At 38.4% G+C, this 27,356-nt stretch overlaps 1 protein-coding gene across 1 annotated transcript in view; it reads left to right on the top strand.

Annotated features, from left to right (window-relative positions):
* Positions 1–27,356, top strand: part of LOC124788594 (26S proteasome non-ATPase regulatory subunit 2-like) — a 205,575-nt gene that overhangs the window by 26,857 nt on the left and 151,362 nt on the right. Inside the window, exons 7-8 of the mRNA XM_047255864.1 lie at positions 4,975–5,202; positions 15,075–15,233. Of these exons, the coding sequence (XP_047111820.1) occupies positions 4,975–5,202; positions 15,075–15,233 (387 nt within the window). The remainder of the gene's footprint in view (positions 1–4,974; positions 5,203–15,074; positions 15,234–27,356) is intronic.

Here is a 27,356-nt window from a genome sequence, read left to right as displayed (position 1 = left end):
ATGTTGCAGTAAGGTACTGAAAGGGCTCTATAAAAAAGAATCATGACTAAATTTTAAAAAATGGTGATTATTCCAGCTCTGTTGGTTGGGAATGAAATACTCTCCTAAAACACAGAACTAAATCTCAAATCAAAGCAGCAGAAATGATACTTGTATATGCAGATAAAGCTGCTCCAAAAGAGACCACATGTCTTTCAGAGAGTGCTTCATTATTGATAAATTTAGTGTCTGCAAAAAATATGGTTTTATTATTAACATTGTCTTCTGTGTTATTAATACACAACATGGACAGCAAGGATACCAACACACTTTCATCAGGCATGCTGGAAACTAGTTCTATATGTTTTGATGACTCTCAATACATAATAAAATTCTATATCCTCCCTACCAAGAAATCCTCAATCCAGTCAAAATTTTTGTTTGATACCCCACATGACTGTGTCACATGAAACTTCTCTAGATGACAGTAAGTGCTTCCTTATCAACTTGGGAGTAGCACTACTGAGTGGAGTTGTATGTTTTGAATGCTTAAATTATAGGATGTTTGGAACCATCATCATAGCAATGTGTAAGAATGGCCCCAAGGCCATACTGAGGGATATCTGTAGCCAAGACCAGGTGTTTGGCCAGGATGTAAGGTAGCCAAACAAGGAGCAGAATGCAATTTAGGTTTCACAAGCATGAACATACATTCAGAGGCCAGTGTCTACTGAAAAGTAATGTCCTTGTGGAACAATTCATGGAGAGGATGGGCCATCCTGGCCACACCCAGGATGAATTTATGCTAGTAGGAAATTTACCCTAAAAATGCTTGGAGTTCTTTGACATTGTAAGGGTGAGGCAGAGCTGTAACAAAGATGACATGTTGACATAAAGGCTTTACACCATCCCAAGAAGCCTCAAACCCCAATTACACGGGATGGCTGAAAGAAGTGTGACTTGGCCAAATTTCACTTCAACTCTGCAGTGTGAAACTATGAACAAGGAGCATAATTCGCATAAATACTCTTCTGTGGATGCCCCCATCATGACAGTGTCATTGAGATAGTTGATGCATCCTGTAATGGACATCATCAGTCACTGCAAAAAGTGCTGAAAAATTGGTGTGGCACTAGTCACTCTAAATGGGAGCTGATATTGCTACAGTCCGAATGATGTGTTATTTACAAGGAGGAGTTTTGAATCCTCATCCAATAGAACCTGTAAACAGGCTTCAGATAAATCAGTTTTAGAGAAAAACTGGTCTCCATCAAGTTTGGCCCATAATTTGTCCTGATGGGACAAAGGGTAGATGTCAACGATAGACTGAGTGTTAACAGAAACTTTAAAGTTACAACAGAGGCAAAGCTGACCTCTCATTTTTTTTTAACAAACACAAGGGTGTAGGCCATTCACTTGATGTAATAGGCTGCGTGACCCCAGTGATGTCTGCCTGTACAATTCTGATTTCACTTGATCATGCAAGGTTTTTTTAACAAACACAAGGGTGTAGGCCATTCACTTGATGTAATAGGCTGTGTGACCCCAGTGATGTCTGCCTGTACAATTCTGATTTCACTTGATCATGCAAGGCCACTGTTATAAAGCACACCTGGGAAAACTGTAGATGAACCGTAGGTTTCAGCATAATGTGGGCCATAAAATTAGTGGCACAACCTAACCCATATAAAAAAAAGAGATGATGTACGGTAACTCCTGGTAAGGGCCCTGGGCAGAAACAAGGTGCACTGCATCCACAATGGAACCAGTACCATGCTTCACCAGAAAAGACAAGGAATGAACCACAGATTTATACACATCAGGAGTCATATATTTTCCCAAAATTTGAATGTATTGCTTGTTGGAGCTCATCAAACATCAGGTAATGGAGACAGTGCTGGATATCCCAAGTTCACATAAATTTGTGAATCAGCAATGTCACAGCTGCACCTGTGACCAGTTGTTGTCAGAGCACTTTATCCATCAATCGCACTTCCATAAATAGTTTGTTATTGTTTGTAAGCACTGGAGACACACAATTAACATCCTCATCCATATCTGCAGGGGAGGGCAAGGAACGACACACAAATGCTATTGTCCTTTTTTTCTTACAGTTGTTACAATTCACCCAACACTTAGGACACACAGCCCTGTCATGTTGCACGAAAGAGTATGGGCAAGATGGGAGTGCTGACCACTGTTGTTACTGTAGTTGCTGTTGTTTGGCACATTGTTGTCCAGTCCAGTGTGGTTGTCATATTTGTACAGCTGCCACGTTGTCCTCCCCTGAAAAGAACTAACTAATGCTCAATGACCAGAAACAGGAGCCACTGTGGTGATGTCACACCAAGCCTCAATCTGATCACCACCAGCACAAGATGCCTCAAAAGATTGAGCGATATTCAAAACTTCAGCCAAAGATGGATTCTCACTCTGTAGTGTGTATTGACACACTTCCTAGTCAGGAGCCAATCAAATGATGGTGTCACAGACCACTGAATCAACATAGGAATCATGATGGGAATCAGTAACAAACTGACATTTGTGACTGAAGCTGTAGAGTTTGTCCACTGAAGCCTGGTAGGACTGTTTGGGCTCTTTATGACAATGAAAGAACTCAACACATGCTGCAGTGACTTCTGTGTGTGTATCTTGATAATTGGGCAACTTACATGTTTTGTCAAACAAAAGTAATGCCGGTTCATGGAGCTTGGCTAACTGGCACATCAAGTGGTAAATTTGAGGGGAAATCCAAGAAAGAAACAAAGCTGTACACAAGTTTGTATCACTGACACCAAAAGCAAGGAAATGTTGCTGAAGCCACTTCTCGAAGCCTTTCAGTCTTCGGCTGCATCGTAGTAAGGGGAAAAGGTGTTAGGTAAGGTAATAGCATAGAAGCCTGATTAGTCAAGATGGCCCACAAATTTGTGATAGCCACTATAACAGACTGCTGCTGCTCGAGGAGAGATTTGAGCACTGCCTCCATGTACAGGAGAACTTATGGAACAACCAAATAGACTGAGCCTATGGAAGTGAACACCACACTTGTTGATGGAGTTAACATGTGCTCAACACCAAGGTTATCAGCAAATCATTGCCAATTGCATCTTAAAAACCAATAATGTGGTTGCTAAGAACTGAAGTTTATTTAACTACATTCAAGTAAATGTCAGACATAGAAACAGTGTATTAAGCAATAGAACATAGTATGAGGAGGAGCACCAGCTGCGCTGTCTTTATATAGAGGAGGGCCCTGGTAGGTGGCATGGTGGATGTTGTGCCATGGCCTCTAGTCTTGTGACCCACAATAGGCAGCCTCTGTCCACTGGCCCATGCAGCTGGCAGTGGCAGACTAGTTGAAATGTAGTGCACCAGCAACCTGGTGCCGTGGCACACATCCCGGTGTTGAGTACAGGGTTATAGCATCACAGAAAATCCATGTTATTCCACTGAGTACACCACACTGTTGCATTAAGATGCCTTTTTCAGACCTGTTAATCACTGTCACCCACTAATGATGTGTACTGAAACATTTAAATTGTCCACTTGATAGTCGTGTAATTCAGAAATTATTCAGTCATGAAAATAATGTTACTCAGAGATATCTAATGAAAATGTTATCATTTAAGGAATTCATTATGATGACGGCATCAAATATAAGGAACTGTATGAGGTTCCATTACATTTCATCAGGCTAGTGAGAAAAGCAGTGCTGGTGATGAATGGGAAGTCAGGTAAAGAAATTTTATATCACCAGTTCTCAGCAGTCCTAGAGAAAGTTTAAACTGGGAAAACAAAGATGTGTTAATGAAATATATCTGAACAATCTTCATTTTGCAGATGACTTTATAAGCTTCAACAATAAAGGAAAGAACTTTACACAGCAAGTTTGAAGCTCGGCCACACAGAACAAGTTTAAAGCTTGGCCACCATTTCAATTCCAATGTCGAAAATAGTGCATAACCACCACATGGAAAAGAAAATAATGGAAATTAACAATGAAGTCATAGAAACCATTTTTGGATTTTGTATTTAGGGCAATTAGAAGCAGTAACTAGGTGAACAGGAAAACAAGAAAACAAAAGAATAAAAATCACCTGATTTGCATTTGGTAAACCAAACAAAATTTTTCAAAAACAAGTGTCAGAAATGTGTTTACATTATTTGGAAAGGAGGCCTAGTTACTCTTGGATACTTCATACTATAGATTTAAGTGTCAGGAAGTCATTTATGAAAGTATTTGTATGGAGTGTAGCCATGTATGGAAGTGAAACATGGACGATAAATAGTTTGGACAAGAAGAGAATAGAAGCTTTTGAAATGTGGTGCTACAGAAGAATGCTGAAGATTAGATGGGTAGTTCACATAACTAATGAGGAGGTATTGAATAGAACTGAGGAGAAGAGGAGTTTGTGGCACAACTTGATAAGAAGAAGGGACCGGTTGGTCAGACATGTTCTGAGGCATCAAGGAATCACCAATTTAGCATTGGAGGGCAGCGTGGAGGGTAAAAATCGTAGAGGGAGACCAAGAGATAAATACACTAAGCAAATTCAGAAGGATGTAGGCTGCAGTACATACTGGGAGATGAAGAAGCTTGCACAGGATAGAGTAGCATGGAGAGATGCATCAAACCAGTCTCTCAGGACTGAAGACCACAACAACACTTCATCCACTATTACAATTATTAATGGTGTATCAGTAAAGAATGGAATTTTGTTAAACTTTATTTAAATAGATTTGGAAGAAAGCTCATATAAGCTACAACTAATCTTATTTTCTGAAAATAGTGAGTTAATCTTTTAGTGTAAGTTTTGTTTTCATACTTTCTTATTCCTTACAGAATGCCTGAGGCACTTTTCTTCAGTTACCGGTATTGCATTTTGTTTTGTGTAGTAGAGTGCTCAATTTCTATAAAGATTATTATTTTTGTCTATATAATAATTAATTTTTGAAATTTACTTGTGTAATTTCATGTCTGCATGTTATATGCAGGCAATTGGAGACAGAAATAGCTGAAGAATGGTTGGAGACCCCTTTATACAATAATGACAGTACTAGGGAGCAGTTACTCAAACTTGTCAAAGCAATAGTAGAGTTTGATACAAAACATAATGCAGAAATACAAGCCTGTGATCTTTTAATGGAGATTGGTTGCCTTGATGTCCTTGAACCCTATGTTGACGCAGCAAATCACTCACGCATTTGTCGTTACCTTGCAAGGTAAGACTGATACATATTTAGTGCAGAACAGACATTTTACTAGCAAAAAATGTTATGTTTTTTATCTTATTGTAGCCAGGATGCATTTTAAGTGATGATAAAAACTGATAAATTACTAACAGCAAATCTCTCCACTACAGCTAGTGATTTTATTGAGAACTGAACATTTGCAATGACATAGTCTTTCTCACATGTACATACTAATATGGTAGGGAAGTCAGTGAACTTCATAAATCTAATTCAGTATTACACTTTTAAAACTCTTTAAAAATGAAAATAGTATTCTGATAGCCATTTGTACAACTTTTATTTTTAAAACTGAAATGTTGTCAGCTATTTCAGTGGAAAGGCAGTGCCAATTTTTCAGTTCAAAATATTTTGTTTGTTCCTGGACTATCTTACAACTTACTGTCAGGACACAGACTGCAGACAGGTGGTTTCAAGGTTTTGTTTGAAAATGGAAAAGGATTTTGTTGCCATTGCAAAGAAATAAGGCAAAACTGTATTCTCTGACATTTACCAGAAACTCCTGCATGGCATTTCTAACTGAAACACTGAAAATCTGTTATCAGAGCTTAGGACATCTTAACTACTGACCTAAATGTGCCCCCTAAATATGTGGAAGGAATTAACGTTTAAGGTCTGAAGACACCAGAGTTGTGCATCATCTGCATTTAAAGCAAGCAAAAAAGACTTCCAAATGTCACAAGAGAACAAGCAATATGTCGACTGGAGTTAGTATACAATGAAGTCATGGGTTCTATTACTCCCATGTCTTACAACAAAAAGAGATACAACATTACATTTATGTATGACTGTGCCCATTTCACAGCTGTATATATGATGGAAAATAAATTCAAAGTACTGGAATGTGTTAAACAGAATGGAGTTGCAGCTACAGCTCATTTTAGTTTGAGGATTAATAGGTTCTGCTATGATAATGGACATGAATATTTGTCAAACAAAATTAAAAACTGTTTTAGAGATAAGGGAATCCCAAATCAATTGTCAGTGAGATAATCACAACAGAATGAAATGAGTGAGTACATGAATAGGAACATAACAAACAAGGCTCACTGCATGTTGTTGACAGTGGACTTTAAAAATGTTTTTGGGCAGACACAGTATACATTGTGTTCACTTGATAAATAGAAAACCAATATATACATTGAAAATAACAGTTCCTGCTATTCTGTCATATTGTGAATTCCCAAAGTTGCAGATATTTTCTTGACATATTCATAACTTCATGGAGAAGTAATCGCTGAAAAATTTGATAGCAAAAGAAAGAAGTACTTAGTGTTCAGATTGTGTTAATGGATGTCAGCTAAGCAGTCTGGAAGAGATTGCATCCCTCTTGGAAGGGATGTCAAGATTGAGAAAAATCGTTTTGATTTTAGCAATGACAATTGGTTCTCTTGCAAAAAAGACACAAATGATGAGGTTATCATTGGTAAAGAAAATGCCAATGACTAAGAAAATTACTCTCAAATGATAATGCAGCTGAAGACATGAAATATTCTAAAATCCACAAAGTGTAAGAGAAAGAAAATATCCATCGTGGATGGAAGATTATGCTGTATTAGCAGAAATGAAGGTCGAGCATGTTCCGGAGACTTTCAATGAGATCTACAGCAGATTGAATAAAAGAGAATGGTTTCACATTGTAGCAGAAGAGATGTGAGTAATAAATTTTACCTAATAACAGAAAGGCTATAAATACAAAGTGGATTTGTAAAGTTAAATTTGATGATGTTAGCAGTGGTTGAACTCAAAGAAAAGTTTTTGACTATGATGAAACATATATGCTCCTGTAGCAAGGTTGACAACTCTGGTAACATTACTTGCCATTATGAATCATGAAAAATTGATTGCAAATCAAATGAATGTAAAAGATACTTGTCTCACAAAAATTTAAGTGAAGAAATTGATTGCAAATCAAATGGATGTAAAAGATACTTTTTCACAAAAATTAAGATGAAATTTGTGTGAAGATACCAGTAGGATTTAAGTAAAATGAGGTACTGTAGGTAAGCTAACCAAAGTAATTTATGATCTAAAGCAGGCCGCAAGATCTTGGAATTTAAAGTAAGAAAGTATCTTACAGGGAGTTATTAGGATGTTTGCTTTATGTAACTCAAACAACACAACCTGATTCTCACTTCACTGTTACTTATTCTAGTTGTTATCAAAGTGATTGAAAGAAATCACATTGAAGTAAAATATTGCTTTTCATAAAAGGCACACTTTATTGTAGGATGTGTTATAAAAATGAGGAAAACAATGAAACTGTAGTAGCTTATGTTGATGCTGATTGAGTCAATAGGTCAGACAGATAATCAACATCACGTCGTGCTATCAAGCCGTTTGATATCACTGTATGTTGGGGAAATGAAACCAAGATACTAAATGGTGTCTTCTACAGATGTTGAATTTCTATCACTTGCAACTTAGATTGTAGAATATCTGTGGTTACCTAAAAAATTTTCAAAATGAAAAATTTATGATTTATGGAGAGAGTATCTTGACTTTCTTCTCTTTGTAAGTGAGAATATAAAAGGTAAAACACATAGGTATTAAACATATGTTTTTAGAGGTTCGTGATTGAAAAGGAAAATAGATGTGACGTACATTTCTACAGAAAATCATTTAGCTTACTTTTTTCAAAATTATTGTGCAAACAAAGATTTGAAAAATTGTCACAAGGACTGAGAATGTGTAAAATTGTTGACTGATGTTATGTAGAATTGAGGCAGAGTGAAAGAACAGCAGTTCTATATTTTGCTCATTAAGGTTAGTGTACAATGCATTCAGCTATGGTAATGGAGAGCCTTCAAATTGTTCAGTGTATAGAGAGTGTGAGTGTGTGTGTGTGTGTGTGTGTGTGTGTGTGTGTGTGTTTTGTTGTAAAGTTGTATGTATGTTGTCATTGTAAAGTATTTCTTATATATTGTTCTTTCTTCAGTGAATAAATTAATTAAAACTAAACTTTCTTGCCTGCTAACTATGTTGTATTACCAATATTCTTCACCATATAGCCATCTCAGACACTGGTCAGCTATTTGAATCAGTCAGTGTAAGCAGTACCAGAAAATGTGCGTATCAAATCTAACTGGCTGATTTTCAACAATGCAAAAGTTTAAGATTGGCTTGATTACAGTACAACCATGACCCACCAAGCTGCTAATATCCACTGCAAAATCGTCAGGCCATTTATGAAAATTTATTTGATTGTCTGTATGCTGGTGTTATAACTGCATATTGAAATTGAGGTGAAGTGTTGCCCAAGTGCACAGAATGTGTCAACATTTTGGGTACTGAGGGCAAAATGCGTGTATGTTATGAAGAAGAGCTAGAAGAAATTATGGTGTAAGTTCTTGAACTCATCAATTTATCAACAGAAACAATCAATTTTTGAAAATGTACTGTAATTGTATAGAAAAAAATTTACTCATCAAGCAGTGGCAGCAGAAGCACACATATACGTTTGCAAGCTTTCAGAGCCAGTGGCTCCTTCTTCTGTAGGAGTGTTGAAGAGGAAGGAAGAGGGGTGAAGGTAAAGGACTGGCAAGGCTTTGGAAAAGGAATAGAGTTCAGAAAAGTTGCCCAGAACTTAGGGAAGTCTTACCAGGTGGGATAAGAAGGAAAGACAGCTTGGTGGGGTCTGCACTGGATGAGATTTGAAAACATGAGAGTTTAAAGGTGGAGCATGGGGTAATACACAAGACATAGATTACTGCCAAAAGATAGTGCACTGGTTAATAAGAGTGGAAAGCTAAGTGCATTGCATGTAATGGTGGGGGGGGGGGGGGGGGGAGTGAAAAATAAACAGGTCAGAATATGAAAGATATAGAAAATGAAAAGGGAGTGAAGAAAGGAATGGATACTGTGAGAAATCTTGAGACTGAAGAAATTAATGTAAATTAAGGCCAGGTGGGTGACAGAAACAGAGATGTCTTGTAGCACCAGTTCCCACCCACAAGCAAGTTCTCAGAAAATGGTATCTGTGGGATAAGTGAAGATGGTACGTGCGATGAAACAGACACAAAGGTCATGAGTGACATGTTGTAGAGCATGTTCTGCAACAGGATATTGTGTTTTGCCATGCCTATGTCCATTCATCTCAACTGACAGCTTGGGGGTAGTCATACTGATGTAAAAGGCCAATCAGTGTTTACATAACAGCTGTTATATGATGTGTCATTCACATGTAGCTCTCCCTGTGCTAGTATATTTTGTCAGTTACAGGGTTTGTGTACATGGTGGTAGGGGGTGCATAGGTCAAGTCGTACAGTGGGGATGGTCACAAGTATAGGAGCCATAGATTAGGGAGATGGCTGCAGAAGGAGCACACGTTCAGACAAGGATATTGGAGAGATTGGAAGTACGGCGGAGACCTATTCTAGGTGTGGTGGACAAAATGTCAAACAGAATGGACCTCATTTCAGTGCATGATTTTAGGAAGTCATAGCCTTGTCAAAGTAGCTGATTAATACATTCAAGACCAGGATAACACTGAGTGATAAGTGGTGTACTCCTAAGTCATTGTTTGGAGGGATCAGCAGTACTAGGACTGGATGTGATGGCCCAAGAAATCTGCTTTGGAACTGGCAGACAATTTCGTTTCAGTGTATGTCAATTTTCTCCATTTGCGGCACACATCCAATCCACTAACAGTGATATGAAGAACACTGTTCTGAAAATGAGATTTTTGAATCTTGTATTTGACAAAAATATCACCTGGGGGATCTAAAACGAAGCTTGCATAAAGTACTTCTTATGATGTCTTAACTACACATTGTGGGGAGCCTTTTCTTATGCTGAAGCTGTGAGCATTAGGTTCTCTCCCAAGGTCGTGATGAGAATGGCTCCTCATAAATTTCACTAGCAATTGTAAATATTGTGAGGGTACAGTTGGAATGCTGATTCCTTGAAGAGGTGTGAAAAAATGATAAAAATTATGAACAACACAAATTATACTCACAGATAATGCTTGTGTGGTAACTAATTTCGATATAAGTTATGAAATAACCCAAAATATTGGGCCATAAAGCATTAATGAGATGTAATATACCAAATAGGTAAATATGTTGATTTGTTTGTTTCTGAGACTAGTAATTACATGAAGAGGAAAAATTGCATTCTTGCTTAAAATGCTTTATTGAGAATTTCTTCTGATATTTGATATCTGCTTAGTGGAATTTCTTTTAAATACATAATGTAGTAGAGTGCATATAAAATTGAACCTTCTAGGGCGCCATGTGTTTTTTCTCCCAATTACCAAAATTTCCTTTCCTTCCTTCATTCATTGAACGTTTCCGAACCCATTAAAAAAAAGTCGGATTCATAACAGTTGTGTAATTCATAGCTGTTGTTTGTATGCCATAGCTGCAAATTTGAAAACTATATTGTACAATAAGTTGTGTAGAACATGAACCATGAACCATGGACCTTTCCATTGGTGGGGAGGCTTGCGTGCCTCAGCAATACAGATGGCCGTACCGTAGGTGCAACCACAATGGAGGGGTATCTGTTGAGAGGCCAGACAAACGTGTGGTTCCTGAAGAGGGGCAGCAGGCTTTTCTGTAGTTGCAGGGGCAACAGTCTGGATGATTGACTGATCTGGCCTTGTAACACTAACCAAAACGGTGTTGCTGTGCTGGTACTGTGAACGGCTGAAAGCAAGGGGAAACTACAGCCATAATTTTTCCCGAGGGCATGCAGCTTTACTGTATGGTTAAATGATTCCGGAGGTAAAATATCCCCCATTCGTATCTCCGGGCGGGGACTACTCAAGAGGACGTCGTTATCAGGAGAAAGAAAACTGGCGTTCTGCGGATCGGATCATGGAATGTCAGATCACTTAATCGGGCAGGTAGGTTAGAAAACTTAAAAAGGGAAATGGATAGGTTAAAGTTAGATATAGTGGGAATTAGTGAAGGTCGGTGGCAGGAGGAGCAAGACTTTTGGTCAGGTGAATACAGGGTTATAAATACAATATCAAATAGGGGTAATGCAGGAGTAGGAGTAGGTTTAATAATCAATAAAAAAATAGGAGTGCGGGTAAGCTACTACAAACAGCATAGTGAACACATTATTGTGGCCAAGATAGACACGAAGCCCACACCTACTACAATAGTACAAGTTTATATGCCAACTAGCTCTGCAGATGATGAAGAAATTGATGAAATGTATGATGAGATAAAAGAAATTATTCAGGTAGCGGAGGGAGACGAAAATTTAATAGTCATGGGTGACTGGAATTCGAGAGTAGGAAAAGGGAAAGAAGGAAACATAGTAGGTGAATATGGATTGGGGGAAAGAAATGAAAGAGGAAGCCACCTGGTAGAATTTTGCACAAAGCATAACTTAATCATAGCTAACACTTGGTTCAAGAATCATAAAAGAAGGTTGTACACATGGAAGAATCCTGGAAATACTAGAAGGTATCAGATAGATTATATAATGGTAAGACAGAGATTTAGCAACCAGGTATTAAATTGTAAGACATTTCCAGTGGCAGATGTGGACTCTGACCACAATCTATTGGTTACAAGCTGTAGATTAAAACTGAAGAAACTGCAAAAAGGTGGGAATTTAAGGAGATGGGATCTGGACAAACTGAAAGAACCAGAGGTTGTACAGAGTTTCAGGGAGAGCATAAGGGAACAATTGACAGGAATGGGGGAAAGAAATACAGTAGAAGAAGAATGGGTAGCTCGGAGGGATGAAGTAGTGAAGGCAGCAGAGGATCAAGTAGGTAAAAAGATGAGAGCTAGTAGAAATCCTTGGATAACAGAAGAAATATTGAATTTAATTGATGAAAGGAGAAAATATAAAAATGCAGTAAACGAAGCAGGCAAAAAGGGATACAAACGTCTCAAAAATGAGATCGACAGGAAGTGCAAAATGACTAAGCAGGGATGGCTAGAGGACAAATGTAAGGATGTAGATGCTTATCTCACTAGGGGTAAGATAGATACTGCCTAAAGGAAAATTAAAGAGACCTTTGGAGAAAAGAGAACCACTTGTATGAATAGCAAGAGCTCAGATGGAAACTCAGTTCTAAGCAAAGAAGGGAAAGCAGAAAGGTGGAAGGAGTATATAGAGGGTCTATACAAGGGCAACGTACTTGAGGACAATATTCTGGAAATGGAAGAGAATGTTGATGAAGACGGAATGGGAGATACACTACTGCGTGAAGAGTTTGACAGAGCACTGAAAGACCTGAGTTGAAACAAGGCCCCGGGAGTAGACAACATTCCATTAAAACTACTGACGGCCTTGGGGGAGCCAGTCCTGACAAAACTCTACCATCTGGTGAGCAAGATGTATGAGACAGGCGAAATACCCTCAGACTTCAAGAAGAATATAATAATTCCAGTGCCAAAGAAAGCAGGTGTTGACAGATGCCAAAATTACCGAACAATCAGTTTAATAAGCCACAGCTGCAAAATACTAACACGAATTCTTTACAGACAAATGGAAAAACTAGTAGAAGCCAACCTTGGGGAAGATCAGTTTGGATTCCGTAGAAATATTGGAATACATGAGGCAATACTGACCATACGACTTATCTTAGAAGAAAGATTAAGGAAAGGTAAATCTGCGTTTCTAGCATTTGTAGACTTAGAGAAAGCTTTTGATAATGTTGACTGGAATACTCTCTTTCAAATTCTAAAGGTGGCAGGGGTAAAATACAGGGAGCGAAAGGCTATTTACAATGTGTGCAGAAACAAGATGGCAGTTATAAGAGTCGAGGGACGTAAAAGGGAAGCAGCAGTTGGGAAGGGAGTGAGACAGGGTTGTAGCCTCTCTCCGATGTTATTCAATCTGTATATTGAGCAAGCAGTAAAGGAAACAAAAGAAAAATTCGGAGTAGGTATTAAAATCCATGGAGAAGAAATAAAAACTTTGAGGTTCGCCGATGACATTGTAATTCTGTCAGACACAGCAAAGGACTTGGAAGAGCAGTTGAACGGAATGGACAGTGTCTTGAAAGGAGGATATAAGATGAACAGCAACAAAAACAAGACCGAGCGAGGTGGCGCAGTGGTAAGGCACTGGACTCGCATTCGGGAGGACTTCTGTTCAATCCCGCGTCCGGCCATCCTGATTTAGGTTTTCCGTGATTTCCCTAAATCGCTCCAGGCAAATGCCGGGATGGTTCCTTTGAAAGGGCACGGCCGACTTCCTTCTGCATCCTTCCCTAATCCGTTGAGACCGATGACCTCACTGTCTGGTCTCCATCCCCAAAAAACAACAACAACAACAACAACAAAAACAAAATGAGGATAATGGAATGTAGTCGAATTAAGTCTGGTGATGCTGAGGGAATTAGATTAGGAAATGAGACACTTAAAGTAGAAAAGGAGTTTTGCTATTTGGGGAGCAAAATAACTGATGATGGTCAAATTAGAGAGGATATAAAATGTCGTCTGGCAATGGCAAGGAAAGCGTTTCTGAAGAAGAGAAATTTGTTAACATCAAGTATAGATTTAAGTGTCAGGAAGTCGTTTCTGAAAGTATTTGTATGGAGTGTGGCCATGTATGGAAGTGAAACATGGACGATAAATAGTTTAGACAAGAAGAGAATAGAAGCTTTCGAAATGTGGTGCTACAGAAGAATGCTGAAGATTAGATGGGTAGATCACATAACTAATGCGGTGGTATTGAATATAATTGGGGAGAAGAGGAGTTTGTGGCACAACTTGACAAGAAGAAGGGACCGGTTGATAGGACATGTTCTGTGGTATCAAGGGATCACAAATTTAGCATTGGAGGGCAGCGTGGAGGGAAAAAAATCATAGAGGGAGACCAAGAGATGAATACATTATGCAGATTCAGAAGGATGTAGGTTGCAGTAGGTACTGGGAGATGAAGAAGCTTGCACAAGATAGAGTAGCATGGAGAGCTGCATCAAACCAGTCTCAGGACTGAAGACCACAACAGCAACAACAAGTTGTGTGGCTATTTACTGTCCTGTCAATAGCCAATGTGAATTATTTGCCCATTTAAACTTTAGCAATGACTTCTCATTCTTTTCTTGTCTCATTATTTGGGATGTGGTTTAAGAGAGAATATATTTTGACATTCCTTAAGATTTCCACTTCTTTTGCTCAAAATTTGTTATTAACTTTGCCAAAGGCTGATGGTTCACACTCATGTAAGAAGACACGTCAAGTTGCAGACAGGTATAATTAAAAGAGTTTCTTTTAATCATGCCTGTTTGCAGCATGAATATCTTCTTTATGGTAAGTAGCAGTCTAGCAATCTGCCTTTTCCTACATTGTTACTATTCCTACCTGGAGTTTCCATTGTTTGATCATTGTCTGATTTCTTTAGAAACATCTATAGTTCTGTTGGAACTACCATAGCTTTACAATATACATACTGTGTCTGTTAATGTTTTATCTTTGAAAGTTTTGATTTGATAATGTTCATTGGATTGTTCATAGTTGAAATCAGAAGTGCTGGTTTTCAGTGAATAAAATAACTTGTTTAGTTAACGTTCTTTGTGATATTGTGTTACCCAATTCATCTATTGAGTGTTAGGGGCTATTACTTGAGTATATATTTATATATTTAATGGAGGTGAGGTTGAACAGAAGCAAATAGCAAATGGAATGCAAGTCATTCATAAGAAATATGACTGCCGAAACATCTAAGACTTCAAGTTGACAAAAATTGATTTTACGTAGGGAATGACACAACATTACACTAGTGTGCAGAAACTTTAACACTTCACCATGATTGCTAAAATCTGTTGTTCTTTGTATATATTTTAGTTATGTTTTCTTGCCATAATAAGTGATTTGTGTGAATTCTTCAATTATGGGTAGAAATTTGAAGTCTGTTTTAAATGTTTTCAGTTGTGCTTTATATGTTGATGAAGCTGAACGTTCTGCAATACTAAATACTGTAATGAACACATACATGAAGTTTCAAGAACATGGCCGTGCACTCTGCTTGGCATTGCAGATAGGTGACATGGAGAAAGTTGGTGCAATTTTTAATGCATGTACAGATCTGTAAGTACTCTGTTAACAATTCAGTGTTAATTGTTTAAGAAATTTAGCCCACAAAAGCCTTTTGTGCAGTGGTGATAATGTCATTAACATATTTTCATTGATTGAGAAGCTACTGTGACTTGATAACCAGCAACTACAAGTGACAAAGTGTAAGTGGTCAGCATTATTGAAAGAACTAAGTAGAGATGATGTAGGGCTGATGCTCATTTTATTTTCATAGGGGCGTATAGCAGCTGAGTAGTGGCCTGAGTTATTTCAAATGCTTGCACTGTTGACATCAAAATAGGGTTGGTGTGCTTGTGTACTATGGTGGGTGCATCTTTGACTGACACAGATATGACAATCATATGGAAAACAAATTTCTTAAATACTAATTTTTACACTGATGAGTTTGATAGGTGACTTCCTGATTGCAACTGGGGCCACATGAGAGAGTCACCTATGCTAAAATTGATTGACAGGCTAGTGATACTGAAGATAGGCTAACACCGTTTGGTACAGGATGTATAGTACATGAAATTAAGTCTTTAAGGATATGCAGATTTCAGAAAATGGCAAGCCAATGTTATTTATGAATTGGAATAATTTATGGAAGAGCTGATACGACTTGTGGTCCAATCAAGGTTTAAAAATTGCACCCTTGTTATTGGGGTAATTTACCTGGAATTACATTAAATTATAGCAGAGGAATTGCCAACTGCAAGTGTATTATGCTCGTTGACATCAAACAGTTAGTAAAGGAAAGGAAAGGTAATGCCATGACTAAGATCAGAAGTACCATAAACAGAGAAATAGGCTATTTTGAAATACTATCAACTTTACCTTAAAGGTATCACTGTTTCCACAGTACATTCTGACTCATTTCATCCAAATAATAGTTTGATATTATATGTGCTGTTTCAAGTGCAAATGACCAGTCTACCAGTTAATTGCTTATTTGTGTGTTCCAAAGATCATAATTGTGATCTCTTGCTACGATGTGGAACAAGTTAGTTGTACAATTATGGTATATCTTCTCAGCAGAAAATACTACAACATGCTGACCATTTATATGATTTCTTATAGTTTATTTATGTATTTTATATTTACATCTGTTAAGTGTCTCTCACTTCCGCTCTGGAACACACACACACACACACAATACTACTGCTACTAAATTAATAATTCTGGAGTAGAAGAAAGTTTCAAGCAGATGTGATTTTAGTGGTTTGTGTTTGAAGTTAATTTTATTATCTTTTAAGTGCTTTACATCCATGGGTAGGTGGTCAAAGATTTTTATGACTGAATTCCTCACTCATTTCTGTGCTATACTAAGACTGAGTGATCAGTGGCGTAAATCATTCCTCCTTCTAATATTACACACCGCCAGGAAAAAAAAATAGTACAATCTTGTAGTGGTTTCCAATTCACTCAACATGTATTGTTGCAACAGTGCATGTGGAGTTCGTGAAATGATTACAGTTATGGATCAGTAGCACAGGCAGTTATGAGGTACCACATATCAACCCATGCTGAAACAGCCATATTAGTATGTGGTGTAGCCTCCATGGGCAGCAGTGCAGACACTGACTCTGGCAACCAGCCAATTGTAGAGATGGTGAGTACTGTCCTGAGGTGCGTTATTCCATGCCTGCTTTGACCTATTCACATAGTTCTGTAAGAGTTGTTGGTTGATGAGTTACTCAAGTCACTTCTCATTCCATTATATCCCACATGTGCTCGATTGGAGACAAGTCTGGAGAATGTTGTGGCCAGGGAAGCAGCTGCACATCTTGCAGAGCACGTTGAGATTCACGTGCAAGAGTATTGCTCTCTTCGAACAACACATCACCTTCCTTTCGTAAGAATGGGAAAACAATAGGTCTAACAACACATTGTGTGCTGAGTGCATGTTAGCATCCACTCGGGAAACACAAAAGGTGAATAAGAGTTGTAGCTTATCACACCACAGACCATAAGGCCTGGGGCAGGGCAATGTGTCTTGGGCAAATGCACTCTCAGAGACAGCAGTTATGAAGTCTATGTCATATTCACAAACTACCATCACTTGCATGCAGGCAGAATCTACTTTCATTGGTGAAGCCCATGGCATGCCATTCCATCTTCCAAATGATCCCTTGATGGCAACAGTCGAGCCATGTATGTTGATGGTGTGGCATGAGTGGAAAACAGGCGGGAGTTATGCATGCCCATAGTCCAACTGCTAATAAATGGTTCACAACAGTTTCTGTTGATGTGTCTGGGCACATAAGACCTCTTATCTGTGCTGTGGTTGTTGTACAATCTGCCACTGCTGCCTCTACTGTACGACAATCTTGGAGAGCATCTGTGCTGCTTGGCCATCAGAACCTCATCTAAGGATGTGATAATGTTCACATGACCACTGATACAGCATTGTTGCATGACTGAACAGCACATTCAACTTGTGAGGCAATTCTCCAAAAGAACCATTCCACCACTCAGAAGGCCACAATTTGACCCCTTTCAAACTCACTCATTTGGCTGTAGGAAACACAAGTGCATTTCCGTGGCATGTTTGCCTGCCTGATTCACATGTTCGCACCACACTGACTCTTCTGTCTGTGAGCATTCCCTATTGAAGGGTAAGCATAGATGGCAGTACGGTGACTGTGCCAGTATGCTACCTGTTGGCAGATGATGTTGAAACCATTATCAGTACATCTAGTACCCTCAAGTATCATATGCCACCATCAGATTAAAATTGATGCCGTCTTTCCAGGTATACTATTTGTTTTTCTGGCAGTGTACTTATGAACATTATCGTTGTCCTTAAACTTTGATAACAAACTTCATAAGGCAGCATATGTGCTGTTAGATTGTTTCAGTATGCCCACCTGTTAAAAGGGCTATCTACAAGATATTCTAGAGTGTACATCACATACTATCTCAATAAAATGTTCTTGGTTTTCAAGCTGTGTCAGTTTGAATTGACACAGCTTGAATACTGAGAAGCTTTTATTCAGACATGCTGAGGACACATATTATCCTTATTAGGTCCTTCTATCCAACAAACACTTTTTTGCTCAATGATGAGTTACCCTAGAATATGACATCATAAGACAATAGCAAATGAAAATCTGAAATGTAAGTCAGCTTTTTGAAATTTTCATCTTCAAAATCTGATATTTTCCATAACAGATGTTGCAGAGCCTGTATGTTTAAGAATATCTGTAACATGTGACTTGCAGTTTAAGCTCTTATTGGTATAAACACTTAAGTATTTAGAATATTCTGTTTCATCTATTGATTTTCCCTCATGGCAGAAACAGTTTACCTGCTGACCAATTAGGTACTCATTGCTCTACCCTGCCTAAATGTGCATATTGCTCCAGATACTTAGTCATATCTGGTCTTTATTGATTAAAAATGTAATCAGGAGATAAAGGTCGTACAATGTGTATTATGTTCTTATGTGGAGAACAGGGTTAGGGCCATACGGCCTTGAGCTTTCATAAAGTCATTCTCCACAGCAAGGAAATTGCTTATTCTGATGGTTCTTGTATTGCTTGTATGTTGTCACAAGCACCAGCTATTGTAAATATATTTGTAAAACCAAATCAGAAAAATACACGAGTTTTTGTATGTAAATTGACCATATTCAAAGATTCAAAATTTATTCCAGTTAAGATGTGTTTCCCCGAAGCCGACGAAGAAAACAGAAGCAGTGATAAAATCTTCTTGGGTGATCAGCCAAGTGGTGATGTCATCTTGTCACAACATTTCAATGAGTTTTGTACCCTTCACCTTCAGTCAAAGGGAATATGAAATTCATTGAAACATTGTGACAAGGTGACACCACCACTTGGCTGATCACTTGAGAAGATTTTATCACAGGAATATACCAAGAAAACATCCAGTCACATAAAAGAAGAGTAGTTACTTCCAATGTGAAAATGGTAAACGTCTAATGAAAATCAGTAACAATGCTTAAGGGACAGTTCTAAAACAATCACAACCTATTCCTGTTGTAGTGTACAACAAACTATAAGAGTACACGTCTAATGATGATAAAGAATTTTAAACATTCCTCAGGGGACCAGAAAGCCCTTCCCATGAACCTCTATAGGCACGTATCCCCAGATGGAAGATAGTGGAAGGGATAAAATCAATAGTGGCAGGGATAAAATAGAATCACATCAATATGGTGACTCCACATGCTATAGTGTAATGTAAATGAGTTGAGAATGCATGTGGAGCAGTTCTGAATTTAACTGCAAATGAGGCCACTATTCTGGAGCTGCACTCTTCCTTCCATGTCTTAACATGTGTTCCTGACATTATGAACAATACACAGCAGGAAATGGTTGAAAGTTTGAATTGCCGTGACAATTCTGCAACCTGGTTACACAAGAGAAACTGAGAAGTATCTAAAAATAGACCACTGTGATGGATGGTCAGATGGACACAGAGGCTAAATTGATGCTGTGTAGCCAATTGGCTGTATTTTAACATCAAAAAAGCTTTTAAGAATGTGTGGAATGCATTACAAACATGACTCGCAACACTGCTGATTTACCCATTCATAACCGTCATATCATTTATGAAGCCCAACCATTTTCTGGTGCAGTAAGTAATTCCACTCTGCAGTCAGTCATAAGCATATAGTAATGTAACTTTTGAACAGAGAACCTTACAACTATTAGTATAACAAAGACATTGTTTTGTCAAAGTAATAGTACAGAAATTATGGTGCGAATTTATGAATGCAAGAAAAATTCAAATAAATTCTCAGTAGTCAGCAGGACAAACCTTGAGTAAAATTTTTGAGTGACATGGGAGGTGCTCAGTTACTGAACTAATGGAAAGTCGTGATCTCCATGCCAACTTTAAAGAAAGAGCCCAAGTTATGGTATAACATCTGATTACAGTGAGTGTCTCCACCATTGAGATCAGTGTAAATGCCAGTTGGGGCTTTTGTTCAAACATGGAAGAACTTCAGAGATTTTCCTTCACAATGTGTGACTGGAGTCAACATTGTCTGCAGCAGATGTCACAACACCAAGTCATGCTATTTCCTTTACACCATAGTGTTCACTTCACAGGGCCAGTTAATAAAATACTCCTCACACTAGACAAGTAAAGGATACTTTTCCTACTCATGGAGGGATGAGATTTGAACCCATGTTTTCAAAGCCATAATTACTGTACATACTCAAGTAACTACCACCATTCAGCATTAAAAATAATGTAGAAAAGTCCTTGGAGCAGATAACTAAGTATCATCTTGTCTGTGTCTCATATTTAAATTGCTCTTAAGTTGTGTACCTTGAAATTTTCTGAAAATAATTAATATTCCATGAAGTTTTGGGATTACAGCCAGAGATTCTGACTTCTTGTCACAATATTTCAGCTGACAGTATATTTGTGATGGAAAAAGGTGACTGTTCTTAGACATCTTAATTGGTGGAAATTATGTGGATCTAAGTATTTACACAGAAAAACAAGTATGCTAATGTACCAGATGATTGTAATTAAACTGAGGGTGTTCCGAGTGCTCAAGTGCAGGCTGTATACATTATTGCAGAACACTGAAACATTGTAGTTACGTTCATTAATTTGTGCACTCACAAGGTATGCTGAAAAAATAATAGTTCCACTTTCTGCCACCAGATGAAAATGGGCACAGGAAGCAGTCACAATGTGGTGTGGATGCAGGAAAATGGGAGGAATGATCAAACACATCATAGAGTAATTCTGGCATCTTTATTAAGATATGATCACAGGTTTCAACATGTGTACAGTATGGTCTCCCAACCCAACAACATGCTTTATCTGTAACACAGCATGGTCAACAGTTGCATAAGTAGGTCATTATAGTATGCAGACATTACTGTACATTAACAGGCCTGCAAGGTGCCTCCTCTCAAAGAAAAACAGACTGAGAATGAAGTATACTTTGAAATGATACCATGCAGTCACATAAGCTGAGTACGGTGGATATTCCTGCACAGCATGTAGTGGAGTAGGGGCCCATGTGCAACAGTTCTATGCATTCAGGCATTATGCAGAGCAAGATGTGCCTCGTCTGTCCAAAGAATATTCCCCAGCTGCATTGCACCCATTTTCATGCATGCCAAAAAACGAAGGGCAAAGTCACGGAGTCATAGCCTGCCTTGGGGCTTTATTTGGTGCACATTCTGAATCTTGTTTGGTTACCAGTGTTACACATGATGCAAACCTTTTGAACTGTTGACCAGGGGAGAGACAATTCTTGTGACACTGCACAAGCACTGGCTGCAGAATTTGAGGCATGTGCTCCACGGTCAGCTAGATCTACAGCAACTTCATCGACAACTGTCACAGGAATGGGCCATCTCCCTCTCTCTGCTGTACCAGCTAATTCCTGTTTCTTCAGATTTCTTGATTATATTCTTTGGCTCATTTATTGACATGAAGCCTCCTTGCAGTTGTTTCTGACAGTGATATTCCCACAATGCAATGCTGCTAGTGCTGCCATTCTCATAAAACAACTGTAACAGCAGTGCAAGATCATTCTTCTCAACTGTCATAGCATTTTGTATGGAAAACATGAACATTTACACAAATAGTCACTTCACAGAAGAAATCAAAATGCATCACCAATCAACAAACAGCTTGCCGACAACCATACAGGAAACATTTCACATTCTGGTTGCACACAGTGCTATATTTTCACCTGGTGGCAGAAAGTGGAACCTATGATGTTTTTCAGCATACAAGGTATGTTCAAAAACTTCTGGAACTTTGTCCACAACATTTTTGTATGCTTATCTTTTGCTTATTGTTTATGGTCCCTTTCAAACTACTCTTCTCCACAATTAATGCACCACTCCCACTGCCATTTCCACTTCCAGAAGCAGGCTTGGCATGCCTCTTGCTGGATCGTGCGAAATGCTGTCTGTGAATTTTCATCAATCTTGTCTATCATTGCCCGTCTTCATCCTTTCAACAGGTTTTTCAACTTTGGAAATAATCAAAAGTCTGCAGGGGCCAGGTCTGGAGAGCATGGAGGGTGAGGCAGCACAGTGATTTCGTTTTTTGTGCAATAGTCATGCACCAACAGGGATGAATGTGCAGGTGCATTATTGTGATGCAAGAGCCTTGAATTGTATTGCCACATTTCAGGCCATTCTCACATTTTATTGCAGGCATCGCAATATGTTCCAATAATACCATCAATTAACAGTTTGCCCCTGTGGCATGTATTCATGGCAAACTAATCCTTCAGAGTGAAAGAAAACTGTCAACATGGCTTTGATATTTGACTTGACCTAACGATCTTTTATGGTCTTGGAGAACCTTCCCCAACCCAATGCAAAGATTGAACTTTAGCCTTAACATCATAAAGGAAACCTTTTGAACTGTTGACCAGGGGAGAGACAATTCTCGTGATACTGCACAAGTACTGGCTGCATAATTTGAGGCATGTGCTGTACGGTCAGCTAGAGCTACAGCAACTTCATCTACAACTGTCACAGGAATGGGCCGAAGGAAATTGCTTACAATATGTTAGTTTGTCCACTCTTAGAGTATTGTTTGTCTGTATGGGACCCTTACCAGTAGGGTCTGACTCAAGAGATTGAGAAAGTCCAAAGAAGAGCAGCAAGATTTGTGACTGGTACATTTAGCCATCACGAGAGTGTTACAAATCTCATAGAAAGTTTGAAGTGGGACACACTTGCATATAGACGACGTGCTAAATGGTAGGGGCTGCTCACTAAATTCTGAAGTCCGATCTTCGCCGAGGATGTAGAGCATATATTATTACCACCAACTTTCAAATTGTGCAGTGATCACAATTCAAAGATAAGGGAAATTAGAGCTCATACTGAGGCGTTCAGACAGTTGTTTTTCCCTCACGTGATCTGTGAGTGAAACAGTGGGGAGGAAATATGACTTTGGTGCGAATTGTGACCTCGGCCACACACTGCTTTTTGGCTAGTGGAGTATATATGTAGATAACCATATACATACATCTCATCACTAACTAAGGTTCTCTTAAGGAACATCTTGTTCTCATTTGTGTGATCCAAAAGCTCTTCACAGATTGCAAGGTGTAGGTCCTTCCGGTCTTGACTAAAGGGCCGTGGGACAAACTTGGTGGCAGCATGATGCATTCCAAGATGCTGTGTCAGGATTTCATGACATAATTCAACTGAAATGTTACATTCTTTTGCAATCTCTCAGACAGTCTGTCTTCGATTGGCATGCACAATTTTGTTGATGTTCCTGACATAAGTATCATCAGTAGATGTCAAAGGGTGTCCTGAATGAGGGTCATCTTTAACTTCTGTCTGCCCATTTTTAAACTATGGAAACCATTTGTAATGCTTTGTATGGCTTGAGCACTCGTCACTGTAGGCTTCCTACATCATTTGGTGTGTCTCTGTAAAGGTTTTCTTGAGTTTCAAACAAAATTTAATGTAGACACACTGCTCCTCTAATTCTGCTATCTCGAGATCTGCAAACTGTCAACACAACATTTTACTCAATATGGCACTGAACAATAACTAACAGACATACAACAATGAAACTTCCAGCAATTACACATTATACACAGACATGTGCAGGGATGCCAGCCACATTTTGCTTTAACACTCCATTGGTGCGAAATTTCTAATGTTCTGGAATTTTTTGAACAAACCTCATACTCTGCAAGCACACTGATTAATGAACATAGCTATGATGTTTTAGCACCTACCAATGCACACAGCCCACACTGCAGCACTTGGAATACAGTCAGTTTAATTATGACCACCCAGTACCTTCCACAGATCCCAAGTGAAATGGTCCTCATGGATGTGGACTAAGTCAAAAAAATCTTAAACATTTTTTCATTTAAACAATAAAAAATAACCTGCAACAAAACACGAAAATGTTCCGTACATTCAGGTGCATATGATAATTCTTAGGTTACATGTGGCCACGTCATCAAATACACACACATACAAAACTTATTTACAGTGACTGCACCATTCCACTGAATTTGTACAGAAGTCAGATTCTTTGAATACTCACATTATTTGGTATTATTAGTAGTACATACATATCAGTTGGTTCTACTTAGAAATTTGTCAGTGGAGTAGAAGGACTTGGCCACCAATAAATCCCTTAGGCTCCTCTTAAACTGAAATTTATTAGTAGTCAAATTATTTATGGCTGCTGGCAACTATTGAAAATGTATGTTCCTGAATAATTTGTTAGTGGCTTTAAATCTTTGTGAAGATTATTCTTATTTGTAGTACTGATTCAATGTACTGAGTTGTTTGTTTGAAAAATGTCTTGGAAAACAATGGTTAGTATCCCTAGTTCCCTAAACAGGCCTCTGCAAGATGTTCTTGTATTTATACCTCTGGTGTGCACACTGTAAGACCTTCGGTACACACACCATCAGATTATTTGACTTGTTGCTCTAACGAAGTAGGCGAGTGTCAGCAATATGTCTCATGGTCTTATCGTGGCTTGTTTATCTTCTGCCGTTAGGTCAGACGATAGAAATGCCACTTGCACGCTTAGAGTAGCAGATTGACGGTGACCAACTTTAAACAGAACTTGATTAATTTTCACAAACATTTATTAAAATAATAAAAATCATAGATATTACGTAACTTGATTCTGGATGCTGTTTACAATTGACAATCTGAAGTTCCTTTTTGTCTTGGAATGTTAATCTTATTGTCACGTATCTCTGATACTTGACAAAGTGTCTAGTCATTTATCTTCATGGCTATGTACAGGAAAATGGTAATCTTATTAGGCACAGACTGAAACTTGACTATAGACCAGTGCAGACTAATGCAGACTGACTAATCGGAGGTCTGTACACTCTTTATAATACCTCGCATGTTCAGGTATCACTGCACGAGTGTGATCCTTGAGGAGAAAAGGTTCTACATTAGCAGCAATCTCATTGGCTGCGTTACATATTAATGCGCGGATCGGCGGAAGCAGAATTTGATCCATCTCTAAGACAGTGCCATCTCGTAGTGTGGAGATGGACGAGCACTGCGCCTGCGCTGTTGTGCTTAGCGGGGCGCGCTCTAGTGGGAAAGTTGTGTACGTGCTGACTACGCGGAACTATGTACACAACAATACCATAAATGATTCTTATTACACATTTCTGATGCAGAAAACTTGAGCTGGGCTTGATGAGTAACCCCCAGAAATAATCCCTTGTGACATGAAATGGAAGTAAGCTTAGTGTACTAGCTTTTTTATTTTTATATCACCGCAACATTCACATTGCAAATTGAGATATGTTTAGGTACTTCAGCATTTCTGTTGTATGCTTCTCCCAGATGAATTTATTATCAAGTTGTAATCCCAAGAATTTAACAATGCCAACATCTTCAATCTGTTTGCCATGGTGACGAGTGCAACGGGTGCCAACAGCTACCCACATAACATACATCATAACGGTGGTACTCCATTCTGTGTGAAGCAAAAATTCAAACAGGCCAGCTTACTAGCAGATCAACAGAGAGCGACATCAGTGGCCGGGCCAGTAACAGCTCCGAGGTGCACGCACAGCCCTGATCGGCATGCACAGGCTGAGCTATTTCCTGCTTCTACCGAAACAAAGTTTGAGCCAATGAAACAGAAACATCACTCTGAGAGATGGCTATTTAGGCCTGTGTCACAATGGCAGTCAGCAGTTCCAGTGCAGCAAGCTGCATCAGGAAGACTTCTCCTGGGTGATGCAATATCATGATGAACTCCTCTACTCTTCACTCTCACCCTGAAGTGAGATTCTGCCAAGCAGGATGGCTCTGGCTGGAGAGGACTTGGTATTCTAGTTTGCTATATTTTCCATACTTGGAAAATGTCAGACTTAATGTCAGCATTACAAACTGCACTGATACAGACTTTAAAGGGTTAAAACTGTGACTTTTTGGAACTCAGTCAAGTGAAGAAAGTTTTTTTTTATTTTCCTTTTCCTCAGAATTTATTTCTTGTGTTGCAAGATAAAACTGTTTGATGGTATACCTGGTGAATGTTTCATGTAATATAACTGAAGGAAGGGGCATATCACTGTTTGTCATCGTATTTTTAGGCATATGCTGGCGGAAAACCTCTTACAAGTTCTAAACTGCATGTAATTGTTTTTTCAAAGTTAAGTGACAAAGAATTTATTAATGTAAATGAAAATTTCGTTAATTTATCCATCTGAGATTACAATTGATTTGCTGTATATTGCAATGTTTGTTTTATCTGCAAGCAAAACTAACATTTATTAATGTAAATGAAAATTTCGTTAATTTATCCATCTGAGATTACAATTGATTTGCTGTATATTGCAATGTTTGTTTTATCTGCAAGCAAAACTAACTTGGCATCTGGTTACATTACAAATGAAAGGTGATTGGTAACACAAGAAAAAGTAAAGGCTCTAATGTAGCATCCTTTGGGGCACCATACGTAATTAGTTCTGACTTGATTGATGACTGATAGTTTAATACAGGTCTCTTTCCTAATGAAACCCTTTGTTTCCTGTCAGGATTGTGAAGTTTGAACCATTTGACAGCATTACTTGTTATCATATACTATTGTTATTTACTTAAGAGGATATTGTGATGTACACACCCAAATTTCTTTGCACAAAGTTAGTGGTAGTGTGTAATTTACTGTCTAATCAATTACGTATGTTCTTGTCTTACATGTAGAGAGTGTTCTCAATATCAGAATCCTTTAGAAATACCAACTGTGACTTTGACAATATATCATTTGTTATTGGTTAAGAAGCTGATTGTATATTACCTTTTCTATATTTTTTGAGAATGCTGGCAAAAGTGAAATTCGACAAAAATTTGATCGTATTCATCAGCTCCTTTCTTAAACAAAGGCTTAACTTCAGCATATTTCAACCATTCAGGTAATGTTCCATGGCTAAATGACTGTTTGCTTAATATGTTACTATACTCCGAAGCACATTCTTTAGTTAACTTTGTTGATATTTTATAACAATCACCAGAATTTTTTTATTTCAAAGATTTTATGGTGGCTATTACTTATACTGGTAGAGTGAGGATCATATTCAGATTACTGAAGTTACTGGTATTGACTGGTCAGAGATATCCCATGGCAGCGTCTACTGAACTTTACAACTCCGTTTTTCCAGTAACA

This window comes from Schistocerca piceifrons, chromosome 3 (genome assembly GCF_021461385.2).
Source record: "Schistocerca piceifrons isolate TAMUIC-IGC-003096 chromosome 3, iqSchPice1.1, whole genome shotgun sequence".
NCBI classification, from domain to species: domain Eukaryota; kingdom Metazoa; phylum Arthropoda; class Insecta; order Orthoptera; family Acrididae; genus Schistocerca; species Schistocerca piceifrons.
Note: the sequence above shows the minus strand (reverse complement) of the source record. Positions and strands in the feature narration are given on the sequence as shown.